The 22,478-nt window shown below is 41.0% G+C and overlaps 3 protein-coding genes across 3 annotated transcripts in view; 1 reads left to right on the forward strand and 2 right to left on the reverse strand.

Moving 5' to 3' along the window:
- The window catches only part of LOC136856176 (ankyrin repeat domain-containing protein 13D), a 103,815-nt gene that overhangs the window by 10,840 nt on the left and 70,497 nt on the right, over positions 1 to 22,478 (forward strand). Inside the window, exon 4 of the mRNA XM_067133846.1 lies at positions 12,242 to 12,431. The gene's annotated coding sequence lies outside the window, so the exon portion shown is untranslated. The remainder of the gene's footprint in view (positions 1 to 12,241; positions 12,432 to 22,478) is intronic.
- On the reverse strand, positions 1,371 to 6,914 carry LOC136856174 (uncharacterized). Its single transcript, XM_067133842.1, has 2 exons — positions 6,874 to 6,914; positions 1,371 to 5,324 (listed from the first exon to the last, which is right to left on the reverse strand). Exons 1-2 carry the CDS (start codon positions 6,883 to 6,885, stop codon positions 1,509 to 1,511), a joined length of 3,828 nt encoding a protein of 1,275 aa, XP_066989943.1. The 5' UTR covers positions 6,886 to 6,914; the 3' UTR covers positions 1,371 to 1,508.
- On the reverse strand, positions 14,244 to 22,314 carry LOC136856175 (mucin-3B-like). Its single transcript, XM_067133844.1, has 2 exons — positions 22,259 to 22,314; positions 14,244 to 19,066 (listed from the first exon to the last, which is right to left on the reverse strand). Exons 1-2 carry the CDS (start codon positions 22,268 to 22,270, stop codon positions 14,345 to 14,347), a joined length of 4,734 nt encoding a protein of 1,577 aa, XP_066989945.1. The 5' UTR covers positions 22,271 to 22,314; the 3' UTR covers positions 14,244 to 14,344.

The raw sequence follows: 22,478 nt of genomic DNA on the forward strand, positions 1-22,478 counted from the left end.
ATAAATTATATAAGTACGTTCTGATGCTAATAAAATGTAATAAAGGCTCGATAAAATGGAATTTAAAACAAAAATAACGTATTTACCGTAATTCGGAGTGTTTACTTTTTTTTGCCGATAGATGGCGTAGGCCTTCACTTTTCGCGTCAAAATGCTTAAATTTAAATTTGACGTTTTTAATGGGATTTTCGATAATATTCAGAATTACAATGGATTTCATATGGTACATTATACTTTATTTAATAATTTACATCATGCAAGTACAGTTTTATGCTAATCAAATGTAAAAAAACTCGATAAAAGACATTTTTTAAAAATAATTAAGAATTTACCGTAATTAAAAGTAGTTTCTCTTTTCGCCGATAGATGGCGTATGCCTTCACTTTTTTAATCAAAATCTCTAAATGTTTAAATTGGGGACGTTTTTAATAGTATTTTTTTGTATATTTAGCTTTAAAATAGCTGAAATCAATACTAAAATGTTTAAATAAATAATATCTTTCATCCTGGTTTGATATTTATATGATTCTAAGCTTAATTTGTCTTTATATGACAAAAATAAGGTAATAGTAAATTTTCGAGTTTCTAGTTCGTATATCTGCCAATAGATGGCGTCAGCATTCACTTTCGATGATAAATTGCATTAATTTAATTCAAGTTTTTTGTTCATACTGTCGCCGCTAGATGGCATAGGCGTTCACTTTAGGCGCCATATACGGACACCATTAAATATTCGTTTTTATTTCTGGTCAATAGATGGTTTCAGCTTTCACTTTTTGGTAAAACTACGCTTTCATATATATCTTAAATCTTGATATACATGTATGGCATAAGTGTTCAGTTTGCAAGACATTAAACTCGATCCATTTTGTTCTCTCTCTCTCTCTCTCTCTCTCTCTCTCTCTCTCTCTCTCTCTCCATGTTGCTTGTTCAGAATCCAGAGGTCCATGCTAGAACACTTATACACATAACAAAACTCAGTGCAATGGCATTTCTCTCTCTCTCTCTCTCTCTCTCTCTCTCTCTAAAAGTGCTATTGGATAATATCAACCTCTTTTACATAAGAATAAGTAATGGGCAAAGCACATTTCTCACTTTCCCATTAAAAATTACCTTCTGTTCACATTTTATATGCTATAAGTAATCAGGTAATGTAAAATTTTCCGAATAAAAGCTCAGATTAATTCATTAATAAGGACTCTTTCTTCATGCTAAATTATTAGGATTTTTGTTAAAAGTTCAGTTGGGAGAATTGTAATCCTTCCTCTCCTCTTCAGAAATGCTTAAATATTTCCAAACATTCATTTTCCTAATTTAGAAGTATAATTAAGATTAGTATATAAAAAGTATTAGGAATTTGAAAGTCCCAGTAGAAGTTCCATTTTTTTTTTATTTTTCATCCTGACATTTGGCTTTTATAATTCTACAGTATATATTAAAATCTCTGCAGTACTTAAATTCATTACATAGATTCGATACACCTTCGGAAAGCTTCAGGTTGACCCAGCTCAGTTCCTCACCTCCTTGACATCCTTTGGCTGTCCAGCAACAGGTGAGAAGATCCGGCCGTCAAAAGTGTACACCTGCGCAGGTGCACCGGGGTTGAACACAACGGCATGCACAGATGGTGCAGCAGCTGTTCCTTGAGGGAGAGGGAGCACCCCCTGGCTTACAGGGGTGCGAGAAGCAGCGTTTTGAGCTTCACGGAACTTGACCATGAAGGCCTCTCTGGCTGCGAGGACCTCGGGCGTGTCAACGACCGCGGCAGGAGCTCCCTCACACCTACAGTCGGATCCAGAGAGGGTGTACATAGTCGTCTCTATCTTCGGCACTTTGGCTGCTGCCTGGTTCCAGGCAGTCATAAAATTAGCTGTGGCCTTCTCTACATCTTGGGCAGTGGCAACTTCTTTCTGAGCTGTGAAGGTGCCGGAAGAAGCAGGGATCGACTGCTTGATTGCTGAGGCCTGTTCTGCAGCAGCATGCCATGCAGCCATAAACTCAGCTGTTGCCTTCTGAACTTCAGCAGTTTGCTGGGTTTGCTGAGGTAGAGTGGAAAAAGCCTGTTCAACAGCGGCTCCACTTTGCGCTGCTGCGTTCCAGGAAGCCATGAATTCTTCGGTGGCTGTCTTCACAGCGTCTGTGTCCTGGGCTTGTTGAGGAATTTCCACTTTCTGTCCAAGGTGTGATGATTTGACCAGTAGAGACTGGATTTTGTTTGCTCTCTCAGCTGCTGCGTTCCACGCGGCCATGAATGATGCTGTGGCGCTCTGCACCTCAGGTGTGGGTTGTACAGTCTCAAGAGCTGCAGTAACTTTTGAGGATGACTGATATGCGGACGATGTATCCTGACCGAATGGTTTGGAACTTATTTCTTTGCTTCTATGAGAGGTTCTAGCAGCCGCAGCATTCCATGCCTTCGTGAATTCAGCAGTTGCTTCTGCTACCGAGGGAGTGAACTGAGGAACGGAAACAGCTGCTGCGTGGTGAGTAGCAGGTGAAGCCTTTGTGCCGGAGATTCTGTAAATGGATGACTCAATTTTGGGCACACGTTTAGCAGCTTCTTTCCAGGCAGACAAAAACTGCTGAGTAGCCAGTTTCACTTCAGCAGTGTGTTCAACAGGTTGTGGAGCGCCGCTGGGACTTACGAATCTTCCAATGCCAGAAGCTTGCTGGGCTGCAGTTTTCCAAGCAGACATGAATTCAGAAGTGGCTCTTTCTACATCTTCCGTTTCCTTTACTGGCTCAGGAGCGCTGTGCAAAGCCTGTTTGATAGTAGATTCATGTTGGGAAGCTTCATTCCAGGCCTCAGCGAATTCATCAGTTGCTTTCTTTACCTCTTCAGCTTCTGCATCTTCCTTTGCAAATTCGACTTCTTCACGGTCAGCTGATGATTTCCTTGCAAGTGTTGACTCGATAACAGCAGCTCTATCAGCAGCCTTGTTCCAGGCAGCCATAAATATAGCAGTGGCTCTCTCTACTTCTGGGGTTGGCCTGACTGGCTTAGGAACACCATCTTCAAGAGCTGAGTCTTCAGAAGCTCTGTAAGAGGAAGATTTATCGGAATAACTATAATCAGAAGTGACGTCAGTGTCTGGGGCATCCGCTGCTGCCTTTGCTGCTGCATGCCAGGCCTTCATGAATTCAGCGGTGGCTTGTTCGACAGAGGGACTGAAGACTGTAGCAGACTCTCTAACATGGTGGGAATCAGGGGCAGCTACAGCTCCAGAAATGGAGTACATGGTTGACTTGATCCTTGGAACACGATCAGCTGCTTCTTTCCAGGCAGCCATGAACTCAGCAGTAGCTTTCTTTACAGCATCAGTGTGATCAACTGGTTCAGGAGCCTGAGTGTAACTTATTTCTCTCCTGATGTCAGAAGCACGTTCAGCAGCAGCCCCCCAAGCAGACACAAACTCGGAAGTTTCTCTCTCAACATCGTAGGTACCTCCTAATGACTCCTTGCGACCGTGCAAAGCTTGCTTGACGGTTGATGAGCGTGATGCAGCTTCATTCCAGGCTGCCATGAATTGAGCAGTAGCTCTTTTTACTTCTTCAGTCTCCTGCACCTGCCTTGGAACCTCGACTGTGTATTGGCCACCCCATGAACTTCTGACGAGGGTCGATTCAATGACTTTTGCACGAGCAGCAGCCTCATTCCAGGCAGCCATGAAAGCAGCAGTGGCGCTCTCTACTTCTGGGGTTGGCCTGACTGGCTGTGGAATACCAGTGTGATGAGCTGAGACTTCAGAAGCTCTGTAAGAGGAAGATTTATCGGAATAACTATAATCGGAAGTGACGTCAGTGTCTGGGGCATCCGCTGCTGCCTTTGCTGCTGCATGCCAGGCCTTCATGAATTCAGCAGTGGCTTGTTCGACAGAGGGACTGAAGACTGTAGCAGACTCTCTAACATGGTGGGAGTCAGGGGCAGCTACAGCTCCAGAAATGGAGTACATGGTTGACTTGATCCTTGGAACACGATCAGCTGCTTCTTTCCAGGCAGCCATGAACTCTGCGGTAGCTTTCTTTACAGCATCAGTGTGATCAACTGGTTCAGGAGCCTTAGTGTAACTTATTTCTCTCCTGATGTCAGAAGCACGTTCAGCAGCGGCCCCCCAAGCAGACACAAACTCGGAAGTTTCTCTCTCAACATCGTAGGTATCTCCTAATGACTCCTTGCGACCGTGCAAAGCTTGCTTGACGGTTGACGAGCGTGATGCAGCTTCATTCCAGGCTGCCATGAATTGAGCAGTAGCTCTCTTTACCTCTTCAGTCTCCTGCACCTGCCTTGGAACTTCGACTGTGTATTGGCCACCCCATGAACTTTTGACGAGGGTCGATTCAATGACTCTTGCACGAGCAGCAGCCTCATTCCAGGCAGCCATGAAAGCCGCAGTAGCGCTCTCTACTTCTGGGGTTGGCCTGACTGGCTGTGGAACACCAGCCTGATATTGTAAAGATGAGGCTGAAGCTGAAGAATGACCAGAAGCTGCTAGTCCTTCGCTAGTGTACCGAGAAGAATGCAAGCCAGATCTTGCGATGACATCAGTATCCTGTGCCGCTTTTGCAGCCGCTGCTGCTGCATGCCACGCTTTCATGAATTCTGCTGTTGCTTGTTCAACAGAAGGAGTGAACTGTGGGCCAGATTCTGTGGTGTGAAGAGGAGCAGGTGAGGCCACAGTGCCAGAAATGGTATACATTGTAGATTTGATGTGGGGCACACGAGAAGCAGCCTCATTCCACGCAGCCATGAAGTCTGCAGTAGCTTTCTTCACTTCATCAGTATGATCAACCTGTTGGTGAGTGCCTGTGTAAGACACAGCTTGCTTGATGGCAGAAGCTTGGCGGGCAGCAGCCTCCCATGCTGACATAAACTCGGCTGTTGCTCGTTTAACGTCTGCTGTCTCTTGCACCGGCTGAGGTGCAGCGTTCACTGCGTGCTCGACGGTATAAGCCCTTCTGGCTGCCTGGTTCCAAGCTGCCATGAATTCGGAGGTTGCTCTCTGCACTTCATTAGTGGCCTCTACCTGCCTGGGTACCTCTACAACATAATGGCCTCCGGGGGAGCCGCTCTTAACGAGCGTCGACTGAATTTTTGTGGCTCGGGCAGCTGCCTCGTTCCAAGCTGACATGAACGCCGCGGTTGCCTGCTGCACTTCAGGTGTTGGTTGTACTGACACAGTAGCTGCTTGGTGGACGTAATGACCTGAATGCTGATGGTGCCCAGCTGAATCTGCCTCTCCGTTATCCCAGTCTCCCCAGGGTTTCCCGTTGGAGTGGTCTGGGATCGGCCATCCAGCCGCTGCCACCACCAACACTGCTATCACCTGGAGAGAGAGGTAATGCTATCAAGGAAATGGAATTTACACAGGAAAATCAATATTTTCATAGATTACAGCATAAGGTTGAACTTCCCAATGGTCTCTCCATTTGCAAATAAACCCAACCCAAGCCCGAAGCAACACATGCACATATATACTTATGGAATGAAATTAAAGCTGTTTGTAAAACAAAGGCGCTGGAATGTGTTGGCGTTTGCTAAAAATATAAAGACAGGTTGAGCTGAAAGCGGCCATCTTGAACAGCCTTGCCTGTAGATGACCAAGCTTGAATATACTGAGTTTTTACTGTTATTATAATTATTATTATTATTATTCATTCTGTCATCAGAAGCCAAAATGTTCATAATAATAATAATAATAATAATAGTAATAATAATAATAATAATAATAATAATCAATCAATCAACATAACTGTAAACAGCTTTGAAACAATTTCTTATGCAACCAGTTTTACCCAAAGTACGATGCTTGATCGTTATGAAGGATCATTTTAAACTATGCTCAGCAATGTACTTAGAAATAGCTGCTAACCAGTCAGTTACTATAAATAACTGCTAACCAGTCAGTGAATATAAAGAACTGCTAACCAGTCAGTGAATATAAAGAACTGCTAGCCAGTCAGTGTATATAAATAGCTGCTAACCAGTCAGTGAATATGGAGAACTGCTAACCAGCCAGTGAATATAAATAGTTGCTAACCAGCCAGTTACTATAAATAACTGCTAAGCAGTCAGTGAATATAAATAGCTGCTAACCAGTCAGTGAGTATAAATAACAGCTAACCAGTCAGTGAATATAAATAGCTGCTAACCAGTCAGTGAATGTAAATAACTGCTAACCAGTCAGTGAATATAAATAGCTGTTAACCAGTCGGTGAATATAAAGAACTGCTAACCAGTCAGTGAATATAAACAGCTGCTAACCAGTTAGGAATATGAATAACTGCTAACCAGTCAGTGGATATATAAAACTGCTAACCAGTCAGTGAATATAAAAAAAACTGCTAACCAGTCAGTGTATATAAATAGCTGCTAACCAGTCAGTGAATATAAATAACTGCTAAGCAGTCAGTGAATATAAATAGCTGCTAACCAGTCGGTGAATATAAAGAACTGTTAACCAGTCAGTGAATATAAATAGCTGCTAACCAGTCAGTGAATATTAAATAACTGCTAGCCAGTTAATAAAATACTAAAGTTCCTCTAAGTTTTGGTATAGCTGCCACCGAACACAAAACTAATAGAGGTTTATAACCGTGTTTATACCAGAGAATAATGTGCACCAGACCAAAGCCTATACGAAAGTGTCTTTCAGCTAAAACATTTACCACGACAGAAAAGCTACAAAAAGACATACTTGACACGAAAAACATTATCAAAATGTTGACTATATTAAAGAGAACCATGAATGACACATACAAGAAATATACGACCAAAATGTTCACCACAGTAGCGGAAGATAACATCACTTTGGAAGCCATTCAGTATCCCACATAGAAGGACTGTTTACAAAGACAAGACTCTATAGTACTCACCAGAATCTTCATGGCGAACGTCTACTGCAGCTGTGGTTTACGACGAAGCCTCCTCCGGGCCCTTATATACGATTTTTGGGAGCCCGGGGGAGAACACTGATATCCTGAAGCGGGCCCCAGACGCCGAGACAGAGCTCAATTATGTCCAGGTGGGCGGAGGGCGGGGGGGTGGGCAAGCGTGTATGACAAGGCGAGTAGCGTTTTTAAGCCCGTGTCCAGAAAAAGGTGGATTGGAGTTAGTTGATAGCGGAATACTGTTCGAGATTTGTTTGCGAAGGTGAACGTGGCTGCTCGTTGTTGACAACTGAAAGGATTTCTTTGTCGGGGATGAGGACGAAGGGGTGAGAGCATCCGTGGTCTATTGCAATTAAAAAAAAAAAAACAATCTTTTTTTAAGGGTAAGAATTACAGAAGATGAAATTTGAAGGTAGATATAATAATGCAAAATTAATTATTTTAATATACATCTATATATATATATATATAAATGTGTGTGTATGTGTGTGTTTCTTTGTGTTTGTTTGTGTGTTTGTGTGTGGCTGTTCCTGTAAATATTTACAGTGAAACACATATATTGCTGTATGTTCCCTGTCACTTTTATAAAAGCTTGCCAAATAATAACAAAAGTATAAATAACCTAATTGACAAATTCTATATAAAACACAACTTAACTTTTACTAAACGACGCTATTTCACAAAGACTTGCTCCTCATCATACCACAATCCTAGGACGGTACATTCAGGGAAAGTGGGCATCGTACTTGAATGCCCCAGCCCTCAGCCCTTAATTGCTAGAGCCGTGGATCGCTTCTGCCTCTATTAACCAGTTGTAATTGGTTACTAGCAACTGTAGGGCTCTGGAGAAGGACGTTGGGCTAGCAACTTCACTTTAATGAATTTTTATCTGTTTTGTAATTTTTATATTTGTCTGTTTATTGATTTAATCATTTAATTTTTCTTTTTAATAAGTGAGATATCTTATTTCTATTTTCCTTTCCTTCTCTTACTTCTTAGTGAGCACCACGATCTTGGGAAGCTTGAATTTTAAGTCAGTGGCCCCTTTAGTGGGCTTGTTACATGTTAATAAGGTTCATCTTCTGAATAAATAATAATAATAATAATAATAATAATACAGAATTGCAGAGATGGGGAATGGGCTATAAGCTATTGTGTGTGTGCATGTATGTGTGTGTATGTGAGTATGTGTGCGTGTGTATGTAGCAAATCCTACCAGAAACTAACCCCCCTTTTACGGGAAATTTCTTCCTTGTGGACAAAAATCCTAAACCGTTTCCTGTTTTGATCCCCAGATCAGCCAAGCATTGCGAATCAAAAGCAGGGTGGGCCCAGTAACAAGTTCATTTTTGCCTAAAGTAGGTTTAATTGGGGAAATACTGTTATTTCGTAAAGTCAAGAGTCTCTCTCTCTCTCTCTCTCTCTCTCTCTCTCTCTCTCTCTCTCTCTCTCTCTCTCTCTCTCTTTTTATGCTGCTCAATCACTTTGATAATGAACAGGCTTGATAGTGCTTCAATTGTAAACAATGTTTTACATGTGCTGTTTATATTAATCAGTTAAATTACAAATTGAGAACCTCTCTCTCTCTCTCTCTCTCTCTCTCTCTCTCTCTCTCTCTCTCTCTCTCGTCTATGAATCTGAGGAGGAAATGGAAATACAGAAGCAATAATAAAAATTTATTTCTTATTCCTATTTATTAATAAAAATATTAATTTATGCTGTTCATCATTTGTTTTTTTTATTTTTAATTATTTATTTGTTTGTTGTTATTTATTTGCTGTTTTTATCACCTTTTTTGGATCATTTTGTTCTTTGTCAATGCCAAACATATGGGTATTCTGTCTGTTAGTGCTTGGTTAGGTGACAAACAGAAGTTATAATAATAATAATAATAATAATAATAATAATAATAATAACAATAATAATAACAATAATAATGGGTATTCTGTCTGTTATAGCTTGGTTAGCTGACAAACAGGTTATAATAATAATAATAATAATTAATAATAATAATAATAATGTCTACACATCAATCTAGCTGCTAAAAAATTCAACATATTTATCCCTCTCTCCATCATGACGTATGAGAAACAACACACAAATATTCCGGCGTTGTTTCTAGGCGTGGGAGAGATAGCCTTCATTCTAGCAGTGTTTCTTAGGCGGTATCCTTCGGGGGACAACTGACCTTTGTGCATTCATGACGTTTATTCGACGAAGGATCCTAGGATTCTCCATTTTTTTTAGAGCTAGGGCTCCTGCATTATCGTTTTTCAGGCCTGAAAATAATGGGAGGTTTGGTTCTGTCCGGCAAAATGTACTGTTAAGTTTGGTTTCGGATTGAGGTGGGGAGTTTTCACGGGGTGTTTCAGAGTGGGGCCATTTTTGTTTGGACTTTCAATAATAATAATAATAATATTTATAATAATAATGGTTTTGTCGGGCAAAATATACTGTGAAGTTTGGTTCGAGGTAAAGAGTTTTCACGGTGTTTCAGATTGGAGCCATTTTTGCTTGGACTTATAATTCAAATGAAGAATTAGAGGAATTTATTTCTGGTGATAGAAATTCATTTCTAGTCATAATGTGGTTCGGATCCCACAATAAGCTGCAGGTCCCGTTGCTAGGTAACCAGTTGGTTCTTAGCCACGTAAAATGAATCTAATCCTTCGGGCCAGCCCTAGGAGAGCTGATAATCAGCTCAGTGGTCTGGTTAAACTAAGATATACTTAACTTTAACTTATAATTCAGTAATAATAATAATAATAATAATAATAATAATACGTCTTGTTAAAGGGAATGGCAGCATCAGTGGAATGATTTTATAATTGGTCTTCTCAATTATTATTTTCTTCTCATCAGGGCTGATATTTACTAACAACTGGCCGATGTTCATGGTATCTGGATAAGGAATTGGTTAGCAAATATCAGCCCTGATGAGAATAAAATAAAAGAAGAATTGAAAAGACCATATATAAAATCAATTCCACTGACGCTCCCACTCTCTTTAACAAGACAGACTTGAGAGATGGTCTGTTACCTTCAAATAATGATGATGATAATGGTTTTGTTGGACAAAATGTACTATTAAGTTTGGTTCGAAGTAATGTAAGGAGTTTTCACGGGGCATTCGAGACTGGGGCCATTTTTGTTTGGACTAATAAAAATAATAATAATAATAATATCTCTCTATATCTTCTTCTTCTTCTTCTTTTAACGTGCTTTTTCCCATTTTTATATGGGGTAAGCACAATGCCTTCTTTTGAAAGACTTTGATTTGGCATTGGGGTAGGCCGTAGCCTTGATCGGCTGCCCTGCCTGACATCGCTTAGACCCCGGTAGCGCATGCGTACATGTATCGTACCGAATCCCCAGCTCCCTTTCTCCCAGCAGCGAGGAGAATTGAGCAGGTAGGTCGACAGTTCGAGACGTGTGAGGTGTCTGTTATGTTTTTAGAAGATGTCGGCTGCGGATTTGAACCCGCGCCACAGACTTCTATAAGTCCAAGGCTGCTGCTCTACCGACCGAGCCATCGAGGCTCCAAATAATAATAATAATAATAATAATAATAATAATAATAATAATAATAATAATAGTTTTATTAGGTAAAATGCAGTATTAAGTTTAGTTTGAATTAAGGTAAGAATTTTTAACAGGGTGTTCTAGACTGGAGCCATTTTTTTTACTTTAAGTAGTAATTATTGTTATTAAAATAATAATCATCATCATCATCATTATCGTCATCACCGTAATAACGACTCTGTGGATGAGTGATACAGGTCAAAGTGGTTATGACAGTTTCCTCATGGGATCGATTCCCGAGTGGGCCACAATGCCTAAGCCAGACTAACTTAAAATCCACTGCACCTAAGTTGACCTAAGCAGAGAACTATGTACGTGGTAGTTAGACAACTACGGTGGACTGTAGCCAAGGTGGGAAAAAACTATTGGCTGGCCAGACAAAGACTCCACAGCCAATGGAAGAGGGAGAAAAACAAACACTAAATACAAACGTTAGAAATGAGAGGTAGATGCCTAGAGTATATGTATATATATATATATATATATATATATATATATATATATATATATATATATATATATGTAAGCCTCGACTTCTGGGTTATGCAGATGAGATAGTACCTGGTAGACAGTCGACTGCAATTGGTCGGATTTATGGTGGAGAAGGGCGTAGGGCTAGCAACCTCATCCCAAGCACTAAGCCAGCAGGTGAACACCCTATAGGCAACCACCTTTCATTTCTAACGTCGTTATTCAGTGTTTGTTTCTCTCCCTCTTCCATTGGCTGTGGAATCTTAGTCTGGCCAGCCAATAGTTTTTTCCCACCTTGGCTACAGTCCACCGTAGTTGTCTAACTACCACGTGCGTAATTCACTGCTTAGGTCAACTTGGGTACCGTGGATTTTAAGTTGATTTGGCTTAGGCATTGTGGCCCACTCAGGAATCGATGCCATGAGGAAACAGTCATAACCACAGGACCACGAGTTTCTAATATTATTATTGACAGCTATGGGTACGCGTAGCACTAGTCCGGGAACGAACTTTGGCCCTAGTAAACGCTAGTCTTGACCTGTACCACTCATCCACAGTGCAGTACTATTATTATTATTATTATTATTATTATTATTATTATTATTATTATTATTATCATTCGAAATGGTCCTTTTCGTGTCGAATGAAGTTTTAAAAAGTGGAATATCACATCTTTTTATTAATTTTTTTGTGACTAATGAATTATCAAAGTTCGTAAGAGAGCGAGACCAGTAAAACTATTTAGTCCAACAGTTAGCGAGCCACTGTTTTTTATGCCGGAACAAGGACTTGTTTTTGTTTTTTAGAACTTTCGCTTTTGTTAGCTGGATTTGCATTTGTTAATGTGCATGAAACGGTCGTGTTTGTGCTTTTTGTTTTTTATTGTTTTTTGTTTTTTTTCATTGAGGGAATTTGCTCTTTCGGTTCAATACATCGCGAGTATAATTTTAATTTGCCTTTTGTGGTATTTTGTTGAATTGCCAAGCTTTTTTTCATTTATTTGTAATATTTTGTTTATTTTTTCATAACTATTTGTTTTACGTTGATGAAAATTTATATATGTTTCATGTATTGATTTCTTTTTATTATGAAGTTTGATATTTTTAACATTTTTCAAGAAATTACTGTTTAGCTTTAAGTATTATTATTATTATTATTATTATTATTATTATTATTATTATTATTATTATTATTATTATTATTATTATTATTATTATTATTATTAACTTTCTGGTTACTGCTGTCAATATTATTCTTATTATTAATGAAACTCTACTAACTTGTGACCCTCCCCATACAGGCAAGAATTGGTATTGCTTCTCAATCTTCCAACGAGATCACTCAAGTATTGTTTCTCAGTTTCAACAAAGCCAGACCTACTTGAGACTTCCTGCAGTAGAGAGAAACGCATGGAATCCTAGAAGGATCCCCTGAAGTCCTTCGACAGCTCTGGGAGACTCGAAATCAGGGAATCCTGATTGTTAAAACAGGTATGGTTTTTTGTTTTTTATTTTTTGTGGGGGGGGGCGCGATCAGGGATATCTTTAATGAGTTTTTTTTTTTTTTAGATGAAATGCATAATAATCATTGATTTTTATGTAAAAGCAATTGAAAATAAGCATTCGTTAATCTAATTATTTTGAGGAGTAACATAAAACTGGCTTGTTCACTGTCAAGGAATTATTGCTCAAACATCTTTTAAAATTGTATAAAACAAATGTTTGAAAATATCAATTGTTTTCTTGTTAATGTGTCGATAAATTAGATACATTCAGAAGGGAAAGTGTTGAAGGTCTTTACAATGCAAGGTGGGTGAAATTTTTTTCGTTTTATCCATTTTTTTTCCTTCTTGTCCTTGCACGTTTGTCCAAATCTTTGACGAGAACTACTTTTTGCCCTCCTCAGAATTTTTACTTTCGAATGTATTTTAATGTATTAATTTTATTTATGTATTCATCCATTTATTCGTGTACTTGTGTACTTATTTACTTATTTATTTATTGAATACACACACATGCATACCAGTTTATCAATTTATCAAACAATCAAATTATTTATTTACTTTGTACGTGGTTATGTATCAGTGTTCTGGGGAAAAAATCATTTTGGGAAGGTTCCATTATGGCGTAAGGCCTACCTAATCTAAGCCAACCACCAAATCAAATAATCCCATGCAAACAGACTTACTTGAACCCACGGCCATTGACTGGAGCACACCTAAAACACTGGGCAAAACAAGGACACTTAATTAGGGCAATTTTCGTTGTCACCCAGTCCCAGGAGACCCTTGCGAGGCCGCAGAAGCTGACCTACATACCCGTATAACGTCTTTTAGCATTACCTGGATTTTATCCTTTTTGAGGCTGCCCTATGATAACCAATAAATTTACCTTGTTACTGATTACCGAAAGCCTACGTAAACTAAGGCGTTTGTTGTCAGTGTTCGTCTTCTACTCAGGGAAGACAGGAATCCTGGTCATGTATTGATAGAAGCTCTCAGAAGCTCTCGGGCGCTGTAGGCGTCAGGTCCCATAGCCAATTGAGGACGTCAGGGCATAGGTCTTCAAATTTATCTCAAAAATTAATGCTTCAGCACTTGTAACAGGCTTTTAGAGGCTGATTTGACCTGTAACAGGTCACAATAAGGCCTACGAAGCCATTGTAGCAAGTTCAAACTGTACTGGGATATGTAAGAGTACTGTTAGGATAAGTGAGATAAAGACCAAGTGATCCCATAAATGGGGCTGTTCCTTGGTGTATGCACACACACGCACATTCAATCTTCAACTCAGCTAGTGGCTTTTGACAGCTATTCAATACTTCCATTCTTAAGATCAAAGAATTTTTTACCATTACTATGAACTGTTAAGTAAAGTACGAGGAATTTGTAATGATCGAAAACGTTTAAAATACTCAGTAACAAATGTTACACAAGTCTTTCAGTATTTTCAGAGGTAGAAGGCTGGTCTCTTACTTACCAAGCATGTAAATCATATCTCAGTTGTGTCCATGCATAATTATGAACCACCTGATATCAACCTTATTTGTGCTGACTTCTCGAAACTTATTTGAATCCATTGAAGAAGAGAGGTCAAATTTTTAAGATAACTTCAATTATTTATTTAGATTCTATAAACTTGAAAGACCATTAATGCTATTACCTTCCCAGAGGCTGTTTGCAAGAGTATTTTACAAGTAGTCAAGAATAAAGTGATATTGTTCACTGCAGTTTAAAGTCGTATACAGATGTTCAGATCATTGCTGTATGAAATTATGGCAATAAAACAAACGCTTCTCAAATATTCAGTTCTTGCTCTTTATTTATCGTATTTACATAAAAATTTCATATCCTAAAACATAAACACATTCACCAAAATTTATTAACCTCTTGTAGAAACATTGACTAACATGTGCAAGGTTTAACGTACTGCGGAAGACCAGCTACGGGAGTGAAGAGGCGGCCGTTGAAGGAGTAGCCCTGTGCACCAGTACTGTAGACTACTGTGTGTACAGGTGCAGCTAGCACAGCGGGTGCTGGTAGGACTCCTCTCCTGACGGAGGTGCGGAGGGCAGCTGCCTCGGCTTCACGGAACTTGGCCATGAAAGCCTCCTTGGCTGCGGCGACCTCGGGGGTGTCGGCAACTGGCACTGGAGCTGCGCCGGCCAAGGCACCGCCGGCAGCGGCAGACCCAGAGAGGGAGTACATGGTGGATTCGATCTTTGGAACTCTAGCTGCTGCCTCGTTCCAGGCAGCCATGAAATCAGCAGTGGCCTTCTGCACATCTGCAGTAGCAGTTACTGGTTGATGGGCAGTGTAGGCACCGGCGGAGGGAAGCACGTGGCTGATAGCAGAGGCCCGCTGAGCTGCGGCGTGCCATGCTGCCATGAATTCAGCTGTTGCTTGTTTCACTTCGGCAGTTTCTTGAACCTGCTGGGGAAGAGAATAAACGGCCTGTTCCACCACCGATCCACGACGAGCAGCTGCGTTCCATGCTGCCATGAACTCCTGGGTTGCTTTCCTAACGGCATCTGTGTCTGCGGCCTGCTGGGGAACCTGAGCCTGGTGTCCTGTGCCAGATTTGTACAATTTTGCCTGCATGATGTTAGCCCTCTCAGCTGCTGCATTCCAAGCAGCCATGAAGGCAGCTGTGGCACTTTGTACTTCTGGTGTTGGCTGAACTGGCTGGGGAGCTCCAACATGTACTGATGAAGTGTAGGCCTGAGCTGAGCCAGTAGAATAGGTAGCTGCGGATGCTCCGTGGTGGGTTACAGAGTGTGAACCGCCCATGATAATATCCCTGTCAGGGGCAGCTGCGGCAGCTGCAGCAGCAGCATTCCAGGCCTTCATGAACTCGGCAGTGGCTTGTTCCACAGAGGGAGTGAACTGGGGAGCAGATCCTGTGGTGTGGTAAGAGCCAGGGGCTGGTACTGTTCCAGAAATAGAGTAAATGGTTGACTGGATCTTTGGTACACGAGCAGCAGCTTTTTCCCAGGCGGCCATGAATTCTTCGGTAGCTTTTTTGACTGCATCGGTGTGTTCAACTTGACGAGGGGCACCAGAGTAAGAGATTGCCTTTCTCATAGCAGAAGCCTGTTGGGCAGCAGCTTCCCAGGAAGCCATGAACTCAGCAGTAGCTCTTCGGACTTCTTCAGTTTCTCTTACTGGCTGGGGAGCACTGTAGATAGCATGTTCGACAGTTGTTGCACGGCTAGCAGCTTCATTCCAGGCAGCCATGAAAGCAGCAGTTGCTCTCTTGACTTCTTCAGTAGCTTCAACTTGTCTGGGGATTGTCACTGTGTAATGACCAGGTGCTGAGCTCTTGACGAGAGTAGACTGAATAGAGGATGCCTGGGCAGCAGCCTGGTTCCAGGCAGCCATGAAGGCAGCTGTAGCTGCCTGCACTTCAGGGGTGGGTTGAACAGGTTGGGGAACTCCAACAGAGGAAACAGAAGAGTATGAAACAGCGGCAGGGGCATGGTGGGCAGCGTGGGCAGCACCATGGTAAGAAACAGCGTGGGAAGTAGAAGGACGAGAGCTAGCTCCCATGATGATGTTTACGTCAGGAGCGTCAGCAGCGAGCTTAGCAGCAGCATTCCAGGCCTTCATGAACTCGGCAGTGGCTTGTTCCACAGAGGGAGTGAACTGGGGAGCAGATCCTGTGGTGTGGTAAGAGCCAGGGGCTGGTACTGTTCCAGAAATAGAATAAATGGTTGACTCGATCTTTGGTACACGAGCAGCAGCTTTTTCCCAGGCAGCCATGAATTCTTCAGTGGCTTTCTTGACTGCATCGGTGTGTTCAACTTGACGAGGGACACCAGAGTAAGAGATTGCCTTTCTCATAGCAGAAGCCTGTTGGGCAGCGGCTTCCCAAGCTTCCATGAACTCAGCAGTAGCTCTTCGGACTTCTTCAGTTTCTCTTACTGGCTGGGGAGCACTGTAGATAGCATGTTCGACAGTTGTTGCACGCCCAGCAGCTTCATTCCAGGCAGCCATGAAAGCAGCAGTTGCTCTCTTGACTTCTTCAGTAGCTTCAACTTGTCTGGGGATTGTCACTGTGTAATGACCATGTGCTGAGCTCTTGACGAGGGTAGACTGAATAGTGGATGCTTGGGCAGCAGCCCTGTTCCAGGCAGCCATGAAGGCAGCTGTAGCTGCCTGCACTTCAGGGGTGGGTTGAACAGGTTGGGGAACTCCACCGCTGGAAACTGAAGAGTATGAAACAGCAGCAGGGGCAGCAGCATGGTAAGAAACAGCGTGGGAGGTAGAAGGACGAGAGCTAGCTCCCATGATGATGTTTACGTCAGGAGCGTCAGCAGCGAGCTTAGCAGCAGCATTCCAGGCCTTCATGAACTCGGCAGTGGCTTGTTCCACAGAGGGAGTGAACTGGGGAGCAGATCCTGTGGTGTGGTAAGAGCCAGGGGCTGGTACTGTTCCAGAAATAGAGTAAATGGTGGATGCGATCTTGGGCACACGAGCAGCAGCCTCTTCCCAGGCCTCCATGAATTCTTCAGTAGCTTTCTTGACTGCATCAGTGTGTTCAACTTGCTGAGGGACACCAGAGTAAGAGATTGCCTTTCTCATAGCAGAAGCTCGCTGGGCAGCAGCTTCCCAGGAAGCCATGAACTCAGCAGTAGCTCTTCGGACTTCTTCAGTTTCTCTTACTGGCTGGGGGACACTGTAGATAGCATGTTCGACAGTAGTTGCACGCCCAGCAGCTTCATTCCAGGCAGCCATGAAAGCAGCAGTTGCTCTCTTGACTTCTTCAGTAGCTTCAACTTGTCTGGGGATTGTTACTGTGTAATGACCAGGGGTTGAGCTCTTGACGAGGGTAGACTGGATAGTGGATGCCTGGGCAGCAGCCCTGTTCCAGGCAGCCATGAAAGCAGCTGTAGCTGCCTGCACTTCAGGGGTGGGTTGAACAGGTTGGGGAACTCCACCGCTGGAGTATGAAACAGCAGCATGGGCATGGTGAGCAGCAGAGGCAGCACCATGGTAAGTCACAGCGTGGGAGGCAGAGGGACGAGAGCTAGCTCCCATGATGATGTTTACGTCAGGAGCGTCAGCAGCGAGCTTAGCAGCAGCATTCCAGGCCTTCATGAACTCGGCAGTGGCTTGTTCCACAGAGGGAGTGAACTGGGGAGCAGATCCTGTGGTGTGGTAAGAGCCAGGGGCTGGTACTGTTCCAGAAATAGAGTAAATGGTGGATGCGATCTTGGGCACACGAGCAGCAGCCTCTTCCCAGGCCTCCATGAATTCTTCAGTAGCTTTCTTGACTGCATCAGTGTGTTCAACTTGACGAGGGACACCAGAGTAAGAGATTGCCTTTCTCATAGCAGAAGCTCGCTGGGCAGCAGCTTCCCAGGAAGCCATGAACTCAGCAGTAGCTCTTCGGACTTCTTCAGTTTCTCTTACTGGCTGGGGGACACTGTAGATAGCATGCTCGACAGTTGTTGCACGCCCAGCAGCTTCATTCCAGGCAGCCATGAAAGCAGCAGTTGCTCTCTTGACTTCTTCAGTAGCTTCAACTTGTCTGGGGATTGTCACTGTGTAATGACCAGGGGTTGAGCTCTTGACGAGGGTAGACTGGATAGTGGATGCTTGGGCAGCAGCCCTGTTCCATGCTGCCATGAAAGCAGCAGTAGCTGCCTGCACTTCAGGGGTGGGTTGAACAGGTTGGGGAACTCCACCGCTGGAGTATGAAACAGCACCAGAGGCATGGTGAGCAGCAGAGGCAGCACCATGGTAAGTCACAGCGTGGGAGGCAGAGGGACGAGAGCTAGCTCCCATAATGATGTTGACATCGGGGGCAGCTGCGGCAGCTGCGGCAGCGGCATTCCAGGCCTTCATGAACTCGGCAGTGGCTTGTTCCACAGAGGGAGTGAATTGGGGAGCAGATCCAGCGGTGTAGTGAGAAGTAGGGGCTGCAACGGTTCCAGAAATGGAGTACATGGTTGATGCAATCTTGGGCACACGAGCAGCGGCCCTTTCCCATTCGGCCATGAATTCAGCTGTTGCCCTCTTAACCTCATCAGTGTGATCGACTTGCTGGGGAGTTCCAGTGTAAGAAACTGCTTGCCTGATGCTGGAAGCCTGGCGAGCAGCAGCTTCCCATGCTGCCATGAATTCCTCTGTTGCCCTCTTAACTTCAGCAGTCTGCTGGACTGGTTGAGGCGCACTGTAAACGGCATGAGTGACTGTTGAAGCACGTCTGGCAGCCTCATTCCAGGCAGCCATGAATTCAGCTGTTGCTCTCTGTACTTCCTGTGTAGCCTGAACCTGCTGTGGCACGTGCACAACGTAGTGTCCAGGAGTTCCACTCTGGATGAGGGTTGATCGGATCTTCGTTGCCCTAGCGGCGGCTGCGTTCCATGCAGCCATGAACGCAGCAGTCGCTTGCTGGACTTCCGGCGTTGGGACGGGCCCTCCGCTTACGACGTAAGAAGTTTGGTATTGGTGAACGGGCACAGCAACGTGTTGGACAGTTGGGACGGCGACATAGCTAACTGCCCCATGGTGGGGCCCAGTATACACCGCACGAACCTTTCCTGGGACTGAATCATCCTCCCAGTCATGGTCGTCTGGTAGCGGTGTGCTTACCGCTGCAACCACCAACGCTGCTATCACCTGCGGGTGGAAACGCTCTCTTATAATACCTCTTTTTCCCATGGGTGGCTTAATTTAACTGGGTTAACTGGGTTAATGTGTGTCGCTTTGTTAAACCAAGTATTACCAACTCACAGTGAAGATGTCTGTTACTTAAGACTTACATCTCTCTCTCTCTCTCTCTCTCTCTATATATATATATATATATATATATATATATATATATATATATATATGTATGTATGTATATATATATATTTATATATTTATATATTTATATATATATATATCTTCGTATATTGGTATGTATACAGGTATATTCATCTTTATAAATAAGTATGTATATATATATACATATGTATATATATATATATATACATACATATGTATGTATGTATATATATACACATATATATATACACATATATTTATATATATATTATATATATATTTATATATTTATATATTTATATATTTATATATATATATATATATATATATATATATATATATATATTCGTATATTGGTATGTATACAGGTATATTCATCTTTATAAATAAGTATGTTTGCGAACAAATATGTAGTTTTTAAAGTAATTACTTACATTTCATATAGCAGAGACACAAACTAGAACCTTATATAAGTTAACAAATATTAAGTTTGAGAAATTTTGGTGTTTATTTGTCTTGTAGCATAGTTTAAAAGCTGAGAAAAATCGAGATATTCACTAATCAGCCATAAAGTGTACATATTCCTACAGAAAAAGATAAATAGGATTTCACTTGCTAAGCAATCTATATATCTTTATCCATGTCCATATCTATGTAGGAACTGTGAAAAATCTAAGGGTTAAAGATTGTGTAATAAAGCACAAATAAAGAGATAAAAGAATGATTGATAAATAAAATAGAATTTATTTTAAGCGACTTGTGTAAATGATTGTGGAATATACAGTATATCGTTGATAGCACGTGTATGCAAAAATCAGAAATAGGCAAAGCATAGGGCTCAATATCCGCGGTAATAAGAAAGATTCATCAGTCGGTGTCTTATGAAAGGCTAAATAAAAGCACCAACGTTGTTCTGTCGGGATCTCATTCAGATTGCACGCTAATCAGTAAGACAGCCCGTCCAAGATTTTAAAAAAATTGTTTTCACATAAAATGGAAGCAGTCTGAAATAGCTGTGCATTTGTATATAATTATTTTAGAGAGAATTATTAAGCCAAGAGAGTAAACAAGTATTTCTTGTTATATAGCCACTGTATACAGTTTAGCAAACCATATATAAAGGATTAGTTAAATTATTTAATAAGGTATTCTGGTTAATTAACAATATTAAATAAAATCTATTGATATATTTCTTAATAAAATTATCAGCAAATCAAATTGGTGATTTCAACGGCACCACAAAAAGTTATCCAATGGAAATTTGTCAATTCTGTGGTTCACCAACTTTGGAATTAACAGAACATTTGAATCAAATATTTTTTGGAACTGACCTGCAAAGTTAAAATAAAATATTCATTTCAAATTGGTTAATGATATTCCAATAAACATTTCTGGAATCGTCTCATAAGAAGAACGTAGTGACTTCAGCTAAAAAATAATATAGATAGTTATCCAAGGGAATTAAATAAAATCAGTTGACATATTCCTTTAACAAATTATCAACAAAATAAATCGGTAGTTTCAGCGGTAATACAAAAAGTTATCCGATGGAAATTTGTTAATTCTGTGGTTAAAAATGGTCACGTAGTTAACCACACTTTGGAATTAACAGAACATTTGAATAAAATATTTTTTGGAATTGACCTGCAAAGTTAAAATAAAATACTCATTTTAAATTGGTTAGTGGCATTCCAGTCAACATTTCTGGAATTGTCTCGTAAGAAGAACGTGGTGACTTCAGTTGAAAAATATAAATAGTTATCCCAGGGAATTGAATGAAATCTATTGATGTATTTCTGTGAGAAATTATCAACAAAACAAATCGGTGATTTCAACAGTAGCACAAAAAGTTATCCGGTGGAAATTTGTCAATTCTGTGGTTTGGAATTAACAGAACATTTGAATAAAATATTATTCTGGAATTGACCTGCTAAGTTAAAATAAAATACTCATTTCAAATTAGTTAGTGGCATTCCAATCAACATTTCTGGAATCGTTTCTTAAGAAAGAACGAGTGATTTCAGTTGAAAAATTTAGATAGTTATCCCAGGGAATTATGACGCGTGCTCCACACGGTAGTGTTTTCAACGGTAAAACAGAAAGTTATCCAAAATCGAAATATTTGATTCTTAAACGCTTTACAAACTCATTTTGATATAACAAATAAATATTCTATTTTCATAATATGAGGTCAAAATGTCAAATTAGAATATTGTCTCTCTCTTTTTCTCTATTTTCAAATGTTTTCGAGTAATGTTATCCTAACTTCGAAACCTATTTCGCCTTGTTTTATCGGGGTCAGTGATAAATCGTGATAAAAACGCAATTTTTGCATTCAAAAGCAAAACCATATTTAAGGCTAATTGTAACTATTGATTTGTGTAAGAAAAACTAGCAGAATGTATGATAAAACACTATGATAAATTTATATACGTAGAACAAAATTTACGGAATGTATGAGAGTACTTGATGTCTATATATTTCACTAGGACATAGCACTTAAAAGTATAAATCAGATTTACGAATAACTTTATGAATATATAAGATTATAGTGTACGAAAACTTTTTAAAATGTACGATAAGACTTATATGTGTATAATTAACTACAATGACGCATTTATGGGTTAGATACAACCGTACGAATAACTGTATGAATGTATTGGGAAACTGTATGGATTTATGGAAATACTTGTTTTGTATGTATTGTATGTGTGTGTGTATATATATATATATATATATATATATATATATATATATATATATATATATATATATATATATATATATATATATATATATATATAGTATATATAGGTATATGCATATATACGTGTCACATTCACAAATTAATTTCAGTACTTGTATGAATGTATGATAAAAAGTTTTTGGTACACGACAGGAACCAATAGCTAAGTAATTCACTAAAATATCACACTCACGAGTCGATCAATCTCACTACTGTATAACTGAATGTATGATCAATTCAATGGGATGTATGAGACTGTATGAGAATGTATGAGAAGATTGGATCTCTTAGCTCACCAGAGTCTTCATGACGAACGCCTGATGTGTGCCGTGCCCTAGTCTGCTCGGGCAGGCCCTTATATACCGGCGGACCACGCCCGGAAGCCCCGCCCTTGTCCACCTCACCAATCACAAACGGCATCCCCCACCCACTCCCCCAGGGCGCGGCTCCTCACCTCCCTCCTCCTGCACAAGTCCGAAAGATGCCCCAGAAAAAAAATGAGATTTTTCAGAGCAG

The sequence above is a fragment of the Macrobrachium rosenbergii genome, chromosome 34 (genome assembly GCF_040412425.1).
Source record: "Macrobrachium rosenbergii isolate ZJJX-2024 chromosome 34, ASM4041242v1, whole genome shotgun sequence".
Lineage (NCBI taxonomy): Eukaryota > Metazoa > Arthropoda > Malacostraca > Decapoda > Palaemonidae > Macrobrachium > Macrobrachium rosenbergii.